The sequence below is a fragment of the Ictalurus punctatus genome, chromosome 18 (assembly GCF_001660625.3).
Source record: "Ictalurus punctatus breed USDA103 chromosome 18, Coco_2.0, whole genome shotgun sequence".
Classification (NCBI taxonomy): Eukaryota; Metazoa; Chordata; class Actinopteri; order Siluriformes; family Ictaluridae; genus Ictalurus; species Ictalurus punctatus.
Genome location: NC_030433.2, coordinates 15191416 through 15201550, shown reverse-complemented (window position 1 = coordinate 15201550; position 10135 = coordinate 15191416). Strand labels below are relative to the sequence as shown.

The window sequence follows — 10135 nt, the reverse complement described above, 5'->3', positions numbered from 1 at the left end:
CATCTTTGTTTTTCTGATACCAAGGGGTGTGTGTTTATATCTTATTTTATATCAAATGAGAGAGAGAGAGAGAGAGACGGAGTGAGAAAAAGAGTGCGAGAAAGTGGGTGTGTGTGAGAGAGAGTAAGAGTAGGAAGGAAAGGCAAATCTGCTCATGCTGTGTTGGACTCCTCAGAGCTCCGGTATCAACTCTTCAAGTGTGTTTTAATGCGTTAGTGGGTTGGGTTTTTTTGTTGTTGTTAATATTAATGTTAGTGTTCTTTTTAATAAAGCATGATTGGTTAATTTTTTCATTTTGCTGTGAGGTACTGTCCTCATGTCCACACGAGCACTTTGGATTACAGTCGTCTCTCAAAAAAACAAAAATACACAGCATGGATATGAAAGAGGAAAGAATGGAGCCGTTTTTCTGTGGTAAGACGACATGAATTACTGATGTTTTTATTAAACAACCAGCGCTGGCTTTTTTCTCTACGAGTCCTGATGTAGGTTAGCAGGGTTTTTTTTCTGTTTTTCTCCTGCACATATCGCTGTGGTTAAACCTCACCATATCATTGTCATGAAGGTTAGTTGCCATGGAAGCCTTAGCTTAGGCTAGGCTTCCTCGGACACTGTTTGAAGCTCACACAGCTAAGCTAATATTTTATCTTTGCACCAGTAGCTTGTGTGCCGTATGTAGGTATGTTGAGGTTTCTTTTTTAAATGACATTGGCACTAACACGTATAGTTAAGGGATAATTTGTATGCAGAATGGTTTAGCACACAGGCCTCTTGTCTTGGTTATTTTAATGCGAACTGTGTGAATGTAGTGAACTTTATGGCGGTTTCAGTGCTCTGTACTCCAGTTTGCGGTTTTCTTGCAGCGCGTGACCAAGGTTTAGTGGAATAAGTTGACAGATTACACAGTGTGTTCTGCGTTCAAGGGATGCGCTGTTCGCCATGGACTCTGCCGACCATAAATTAATGTATGTGCAATAATGTATAGATGGTTCGCACTGTTTATGAAATCAGTGGCTTACACACATGGTATTTTTCCTTAGAATGTCTCACATCTGCCAATAATTAACCCCCTAACGCCCCCTTAATCTCTCTCTCTCTCTGCCTCACTCTCTCTCACACACATTTACTTTTTTAATTTAAATAATAATAATAATAATAATAATAATAATAATAAAAACAGCCAAAAATTCCCACACGGTCAATACTACTCAATATTCCTATCCTTGTTGGGACATTTGGTCCCCATTAAGATCTTAAAAACATTTGTCAATCAAGTTAAATAAATAAATTCTGACTAAATAAACATGTTCATTAACCTGTCCTGGTCAGGGTTGCGGTAGAACCATAACCTATCCGGGGAACACATTTTTGGTTGGGGTACCAGTACATCACTGGGCACCATGCAAACACTCATTCACACACTTGTTCACACCTAGGGGCAATTTAGCATAACAACCCTACCTAGCGGCATATTGGGTATGACGCATTACATTTCAAATTTATGTTATTTGATTACAGTTACTGATATCAGTAAAATTACGTCACTTGCATTACAAATTCATTGTTAAGAAAAACAATATTAAGTAGAATGCATTTTAAAATAAATCACGTTTCGTGCGGTTTCCAGGGGCGTTACCTGGCCTGGGCAGAGTTTTCCTTTAGCCCCGAATAATTCTCCACTTGGAGTAGTTTGTCACTACGTAAATGAACATCAGTAAAAGAAGACGGCGGTGTTGTAATTTTATACCTTCAGTGAATGGAGGCGGGACCAATCAGACAGTGTTTACAGGAAAATATGTGGAAATACTCGTGTCTTATTGGCTGATGGGTTTCAATTCTGCCAAACGCTAGATCACACAGTCAGTGTGAGGAAAAATGGATATACGCTGATTTTTATTTAACCAGTAAACGGGTTGATATGGAAACGCTAACATCCTCTGATGCTGAGCAGGAAAACAAGGTGTGTAAATGTCTATGTGAGTTCCAGTTTATGTGAACATGATATGAGCAGAGAATAAGGAACGATAATGTACTTTGCAGGGCACTGTAGCAGCTAAACACATACAATGATAGCTTAGCAGTGCCTCATCTTGACTAGTGACAACCAAACTAGCCTAGTTAGAAAAGTTTTATATTTTATCGGTCTGGTAGTCCTGCAAACAGTGACAACACCCGAGGCAAGTTTTATGATAAATCCAACCTTTTCTGATCATGTCATACATCGACACGTGCCTAAATGACTGAAATAACCACGAGTTTCACTTTGTAGTGTATTTTTGTAGGTTTGATAGGTTTTGAAAGTAATGTGAAAGTAAAGTAATTAGTAATCTGATTACTTTTTACATGCAGTAATCAGATTACAATTTTAAAGTAGAAATTAGTAATCTGTAGTGAATTTATTTTGTTGAGTAATTTACCCAACACGCCCTACCGGCATGTTTTATTGAGGTGGAAGGAAACATTCGATAATTAAATTGAAATTAATCGAACCTACCAGCAGATACTAGGTAGAATAGGACCATTGAAGCTGTTGTGGCAAATTCTCTCCAACCAGTGTCAAAAAACCTCCAGAGACCAGGATTTATGGATGTCAGAAGAAATGAAACTTTATTCAAAACAAATAAAGTGAGACCTCTGCAGGCAGTCTGGATTATGCAAACACACACAGGCCTTTTTATAACTTTCTGAGCTAATGAGCTCATCTTAGGCATAGTTTTACCGTTTTTCTTGTTGTTGTGTCTTTTTTTATTTATTTATTTATATTTTTTTTAAAACAATTCATCCCCTTTGCCACAATTAATTACTTCTGCTCATAGCTGTTTTATAATTGTGGTGTAGGACCAGTTTGCTGTTTAAAATAAAAATAAAAAAATAGATACACTCAGTTTTTTCCTTTTTTCCCCCTCTGACCAAAACTCCTTTCCTTGATATCTGTCCTCCTTTCCTGCGGCCTTGTCCTAACTTGACATTTGGTATCGGGCCTCAAGGTTGTTCACTTAGAAAAACAGTCATTGTGCAGATAAACGCAGGATTCTCCGCGATGTCTAAATGCTGATTTACAGAAAAACACAGGATCCTTTTAACTCAGTACACAATTAGAATATAGTTTGATTAGTATGTATTTTACGTTTTTAGATTCTGCTTATAAATACTGATTATACATATTGATTATGCTTGTTAACTCACATTGATCATTAGATGATTCTTTTAGATTATGCTTCTAAGTATTGATTCTAAATGTTAGTTATACATATTGATTATGCTTCATCAATATATTCTATATACCCCAAAGCTGAAAATCATCTAAAATTTTCAATTATGCTAGTCACTTCACCAGGTCTCGTTTACAAACAAGATTCAGCGCATTACATATATATCTTTATCTATAAAGGAAAATCTAGTCTATAAATTTCCATGCTTTCTAGGCAGTGTGTGTAAGTTACATCCATGTAAGGAACCAAAAGTGTAACTTTAAAAAGTTGACCACACACAAATAATGCATAAATCATATGCATGAAACCAGGCTTGAATTGACCCAGCTAATTTGTGATACATTTGTTTTCGTCTGTCACTTGGCAAGTCCAGAAAGTAAAATATGTATTCATTTTTGACACCTATAGACAAATTTATATGCAAATACTAGAGATATATCAATATTCAATGCAAATTCGCCCTTTCCAGGTATATTTTGATTTGTATATGTGCTCCCAAACAAATTTCAGCATATTCAGTTTCTGCATACAGCTCAGCTGATAAATAAACTGATATAAATAAGGTTTACAAAAGCGTACAAAGTCTGGAAATGAAACCTTTCTTTAATGCATGGTCGCTTTATTGAACATAGAGACAATGAGATGTGAGACATGAATGTTTTCGTTTAAATTTGCAAATGGTAAAAAGGAATTTGGCATCTTTCATCTAGGAATTTTTTTTTCTCAGGCTATAGCAATCTACACAGAATAGATCTAAAGAAGATACAGTAGATATGTTATTGTGAATGGTAAATATGATAGTTATAAACAAATAAGTGTGCTTCAAAATGATCATCGCTTCAGTAGTTTTGTTAAACAACCCAAAACCTGTATCTCACCTGGTTTAATCGGTCCTGGTTTTGTGTTAATTTGCCCTGGACATCAGTGTTAATCAGAGGATGGAATGTTGTTCATTTGTAGTTGCAGTCAAGTCACGTTAACGGATCATAAATAATTCCAAAACTTTACATTTTGCCTATTTTTCTAACTGTTTTCCTTCTTTGTTCCCATTTTCCAGAGACAGTGGAGCAAATCAACAACCAGAGGCTTGATTCAGCAGTCAACCCTTAAGCAAGGTTATAAGAGGCTTTTATCTCCAGGTTGCTTTTCCCTCCCCCTCTGCTTTACCGCTACCCTACATTCTTCTCTTTATCCCATTTGTATCCTTAAATTTTTTGTCTCTTATTCATCTTCTTTTCATTGATGCTTATTATACTTTGCCACATGCTACTTTACTCTATATGACGTTTTTTTTTTCTTCTTTCTCCACACCTCACACAAACCTATTTCAGTTTCTAGATTTACACCATGAGGAAACAGACTCGCCACGTCTTGCTGGCCTGCGTGGTCTTCAGCACTATCACAGTGTTCTATCTCAGCCTTAGTGCCATGGAATGCCCAAACTCCCAATCTAGGACCAGTGCTTGGGCTGCATGGGCAGCTAGCCAGCGTCTGGGCAAGAATCTCAGTTACGCTCTGCCTATGCCTATAGAATACAGTGAAGACACTCCTTTGATTTTTATTGGTGGTGTCCCTCGTAGTGGTACTACTCTAATGCGGGCCATGCTGGATGCGCACCCTGAGGTGCGCTGTGGAGAAGAGACACGCGTCATCCCCCGTTTGTTAGCCATGCAGGCTAGCTGGAGCCGCTCATCTCGTGAAAGGAGTCGCTTGATCGAGGCTGGTGTCACAGACGAGGTCCTGGACTCCGCTGTCCGGTCCTTCCTCCTGGAGATAATTGTGGGTCATGGTGAACCGGCCCCACGCCTCTGTAACAAGGACCCTTTTGCTCTGAAGTCTCTCGGGTACCTCTCCAAACTCTTTCCACATGCCAAATTTGTGCTGATGCTGCGTGATGGCCGGGCCACGGTTCATTCCATGATATCGCGTAAGGTGACCATCACAGGATTTGACCTGACGAGTTACCGGGACTGTCTGGTGAAATGGAACCGAGCAGTGGAGGTCATGTATGAACAATGCCAGGCTGCGGCAGAGGGGACCTGTCTGCCTGTGCACTACGAACAGCTGGTGTTAAATCCAGAGGAAGTGATGCGAAAACTGCTTCAGTTCCTGGAGCTGCCCTGGGACCAGGCCGTACTGCACCATGAGCAGCTGATTGGGAAAGCTGGAGGAGTGTCTCTGTCTAAGTGAGTGATGTCCTCTGGTTTTAACGCAAAAGTTACAATTCTATAGAGTATTTTATTTATAGTCCCTGCTCTGTGGTAAAACCAGTAACACAGAATCAATTTTGCTGGCTCTAACACGCACGTGCCAGGTCAGTAAAACAGCAAGCTATGCTCCGTTTGAACCATTCTGTTAGAGGAGGCATGTTAAAGACTCGCTAGAGCAGTGGTTCTCACAGGTACCCCTTTAACCGTAAATATATTCCACAGACCCCCTCAGTATGGATTTATTTCATGAACATTATTTAGATTTTTCAACAAATATTTTTTGGAGCCATTTCTGTTCTTGAACTTTCCTCTGAAAGAAGACACCATGATTTCCACCACAGGGGGACTTATGATTATTCCTCAGAAATTAATACTTTTGATTATGCTTAATAGGACACAGCCTTTAATCATGGGTCTGTAATCTGGTGTGTATGATTTTAGTCCAGAATGTACCTGGCTTCTGGTATACCTTAAACAAATAAAGTATTAGTTTACATGTGCACATGTAAATAGGACAAACATGCAAAATTATTCAACCGCTCAGTAAGCTACTTTTTTTTAAGACAATCATTTATAGAAACACTATTATATTGAACAGAATTTTGATGAACTTGCAAAACAATGCAAACTTTTGCAGTTTTGTTGTTTTAAAGAAAAAAAAAACTTGTGTTTTTAAACTATTTTTTAATCCATGATATCAGTAGCATAGATCTGATTTTCACCAATAATAATTTCAATACATTTCCTTGTATTCAGGAAAAAAAACAAACACGATCACAGTTTTGCTGAAAATACATCTCTAGACAGCTCTCAGCTGTAAATAATGATCACTATGGTCTGGGTCTGGAATTTGTGATGTGTAAATATCTCCACTTTTCTGCTACAGATTGGAACGGTCAACTGACCAAGTATTTAACCCGGTGAACACAAAAGCCCTGTCTAAGTGGGTGGGACACATTCCTGATGATGTAGTGAAGGACATGGATAGCATAGCTCCCATGCTGAAGCGTCTGGGTTACGACCCTCAGGCTAACCCTCCGGACTACGGCAAGCCTAAGCTCTTACCCCCGCACAGCACGCATCAGGTAAGAAGAATTACTATTTAAAACAAGGGACAAAGGGTGCTTTCAATATTTATTTATTTATTTATTTATTTATTTATTTAACAGCCAGCACACATTTTGTCTAATTCTATGGCGAGTGGCCACAAAGAGTATCGCAAAGTGGTTGCGAGGTCTCAGTAAAAATTTGCAGCCTAACTACATCTCATATACTGCATGTAAAGATCTGAAACTAGTCCAGGTATAGGCATTGGAAATGGGAGACGATTTTCCCCTTCTTTTTCTTAGTCTTTGCTTTGGAAACTTTTCACTATGGTGTGCGCGCATTTCTGATTTGTAATGTACCATTCCCCTGAAAAGGGGGAGAAAAACAAGTGAGATAAATGTCATTAGGATGACGAAGCAGGGCCTCCTTCCCAATCCTGCTATATGAAATGCCCCACAATCCAACGCATGCAAAATAAAATGCATACATTACTACATTGCACATCCATTATGACTGTTTCAGTAGGCTAGGTGATTAACCATTTGGTTGTTGAGTTTGTGAGGAGAAAATCAAGTAAGAAGCAAGTTGCCTTAGGTAAGGTAGTCTTCTGCCAATGTGTAGCTCTTTAACAAGATCAGACTCACTGGGGGTAAATGAACGTTCTCATTGGAACGCTTAGTGAGTCCCTGCTAGTGTTCCAATGTTGCAATATAACTAAAATAACAACTTGGTAACAATCACTGCTACTCTTCCCTGAGCTTTCTGCCTCCAAAGCCACAGTAAAGGCAAACAAGTGTGAAAGTGATATGGGAGTAATTGGAGCAATGCAGCAGAAGGTCCTGAAAGACCTGACTGAAAAGGCAGATAAGAACAACTTTTGGTTCTGGGTGAGGAGAAAGAAGTAGTGTTGGGGTAGTAAAGCCTAACCCGAGGTCTAGTTGAAGGCGATCCCTGTCACTGCCCTACCACCAGGAGACATTCCCGGGTATAAAGGGCTGAAACGTTGTTGAGCGGTGGTACCCGGCTGATAATCCTGCAGCTAACCTATGCCATATGGAACCAGTGGCACTTAGCATGCATTAATGGTGACAATGGGGCTTGTCACAGCTTTAGTCACTGGGAAGGTCTGTATGGTTCTGGTTGTGTTAGGCAAACATGCATGAGTGGTATTACAGGTAATGGAGAAACCATATGGAACCAGTGGCACTGAGCATGCATTAACTGTGCCAGTGAGGCTCGTTCCAGCCTCAGTCACTGGGGAGGCCTGTATGATTTTGGTTGCATTATGCTGGGAAGGCTGAAGGAAGAGCAGTAATCCTATGGGCACCCAAGGAGGTGCGACAGACAGTAATGCCATACATACCTGTATCTACCTGTATAATTGGTGAAAATGGTCAATATAATCTAGATATCCAGAGTGGCTAATTTGTTATCTAGGTATCTAGTGTCTAGGACTGGTAAGAGTGTTGTTATGGGTACATGTCAGTTGAGGCAACAGTTGACAGTTGACCGTTGACACCAGAGAAGGCGCTCTGGTCAGCACTTTTTCTGGGAAACAAAGCCAAGTGTGAAAGTACTCTGTATACTTCTGAAAGGGGATAATCAGAAGAGTTTTCTAAAACAAAAATGTATATGCATGTTGAACATACAAGCCACATATGAAAATAAATGTTTGATTGTGAAACAAACTTGCCTATTTTGATCTCACCAGTTGTATTCAGGTTTTGTAGTAGTAACCAAAAGTAATAGTGGTCTCAGTAGTGCTGTGTGATATGATTCTCACTGCATAATCAAACCCTCTTCTTTTCTCATTTCCACAGCATAGAGGAGCTAAAGAAAAGACAGATGTTTATCATCCTAGTTAATCCATGATGGAGCATCTTGATTCATGTTTCACAAACTGATGAATTCCACCTTCACGGTTTATATGTTGATGAAATTTGCAGGACACTTGAACATAGCATTAGATTGGACTTTTTTGACTGCTGAGCATCACTGTTCATTTGTTAAAGTGTCTGTCAAAGAAAATAAATATTTATTTTAAAAATAACCTGTGAGCTGCTTTCACTGACTTTCACCAACATTGTCAGTCTCCCCAGCACCACACACACTTCATGCTAACATACATTTGAGTGCAACAGTTTGTATATCCTTAGGACAAAATAAATAAATGGAAATGATATTTACATCAATTAATTTTGTTCATGGTGACACAAATGCAGAACTTCTTTAGTTATATTCATAAAATGTCAATGATCAAGAAAATTAAATTACAAGAACTTAATAGAAGAGTGCTTGCTTTTTTATTTTATTAATTTGATTTATCTATTTTATTTTTCTACCAATACTTATGTAATCCTCAAGACTTTAATCACTAGCTTGTTTATCGTCTGTGATGTCCACAGCAACATTCTGAGCTGAGAGTTAAATCGAAATATTTATTATTAAAAAGAATTGACCCCGACGTGATTTGAACACGCAACCTTCTGATCTGGAGTCAGACGCGCTACCGTTGCGCCACGAGGTCGTTAAAGCCAAGCTTCAGCAGATTCATATTTAACGGCTCCTTCAGTGATTGAATGCTATATTAGTTTCTAATTACAGTCTCCCCTGCAACTTCCCTGGTGGTCTAGTGGTTAGGATTCGGCGCTCTCACCGCCGCGGCCCGGGTTCGATTCCCGGTCAGGGAACTAATGTTTTTCTTTTATCTTATTCGATATATAATAACTTATTGAAATCTAATTGTATTGGTCTCACACATACAAACATGCATAGTACGACATGCAATGAAATGACATTACACAGTGCCAGTGCTTTGGTGATGTGACCTTTATGACTGAACACACGCATACACACTATCTCTCTCAGTCAGAAAGAATCTTTAATATGACTCAGGAACAAGTTATTCAGAGATTATTTGTTCATTTTTGACTGCACAGGAAGCAGAAATGATTAGTACACCTCTCGAGTCTTTGGGTTCGAGTCGAACAGTCATCATGTCACAGCCCCACTGCATTCAGCCTATGTGGCTGTGACGTGAGGAATGAATGACTAGAACCTGAAGACTCGAGAAGTGAAGTAACAATTTCTGTTTCTGGGGAACAGACATGATAAATGTGACATGACGAGAAAGGAGGTGAGGTGAACTAACAGATTACATAGCCTGAAGACCCAGCTAAGCAATTAATTAATAATTTCTGTTGATCATAATTTGGCCTTGGCTACATTAGCCTATAGTTAATTTTTTATTCCAAATGTGATCAACGTTTGCGTAAGTACTAGATGTGTTGTAGAATTTAACATGTAACATTAAATTTATATTCAGCTGAAATGAACGAAATGACTCGAAAAAAAAGATCCATTCATTTTGCTTAACGCGATTCAAAGATCCGAGTCAGTAAAATGATCCGAACTTCCCATCAGTAGTTTATAGGAGATCCCTTTTATGAGAAATGTCAGTTCTGACTGGGTTTAAAATAGATCGGTATACAGTCACTGCTTTTGTCGACACAATAAACAGTAAAACGTAAAAAATTTGACCCCGACGTGATTTGAACACGCAACCTTCTGATCTGGAGTCAGACGCGCTACCGTTGCGCCACGAGGTCCTCCCTAGGTTCGTTTTCACGTCCCTATATGTTGCTTTTGATTCCGGTAATTCTGGAG

General features: G+C 39.1%; 1 protein-coding gene and 3 non-coding genes across 7 annotated transcripts; 2 read left to right on the top strand and 2 right to left on the bottom strand.

The window, feature by feature from the left end:
* Window positions 1-54: 54 nt before the first annotated feature.
* Window positions 55-8519, top strand: tpst1l (tyrosylprotein sulfotransferase 1, like). Of its 4 annotated transcripts, none has more exons than XM_017492938.2 (5): window positions 55-414; window positions 4270-4327; window positions 4544-5398; window positions 6309-6507; window positions 8290-8519. In XM_017492938.2, exons 3-5 carry the CDS (start codon window positions 4560-4562, stop codon window positions 8332-8334), a joined length of 1083 nt encoding a protein of 360 aa, XP_017348427.1. In that variant the 5' UTR covers window positions 55-414; window positions 4270-4327; window positions 4544-4559; the 3' UTR covers window positions 8335-8519. The 4 variants fall into 4 exon arrangements, with proteins under 4 accessions (XP_017348427.1, XP_017348428.1, XP_017348430.1 ...); XM_017492939.3 differs by having other exon boundaries at window positions 4270-4351; XM_017492941.3 differs by lacking the exon at window positions 55-414 and adding an exon at window positions 632-679.
* A 405-nt stretch (window positions 8520-8924) lies between these two features.
* Window positions 8925-8996, bottom strand: trnaw-cca (transfer RNA tryptophan (anticodon CCA)). Its single transcript has one exon. It is a non-coding gene; the product is annotated as a tRNA-Trp (tRNA).
* A 91-nt stretch (window positions 8997-9087) lies between these two features.
* Window positions 9088-9159, top strand: trnae-cuc (transfer RNA glutamic acid (anticodon CUC)). Its single transcript has one exon. It is a non-coding gene; the product is annotated as a tRNA-Glu (tRNA).
* Window positions 9160-10005: 846 nt separating this feature from the next.
* On the bottom strand, window positions 10006-10077 carry trnaw-cca (transfer RNA tryptophan (anticodon CCA)). The gene has a single exon. It is a non-coding gene; the product is annotated as a tRNA-Trp (tRNA).
* Window positions 10078-10135: the final 58 nt, after the last annotated feature.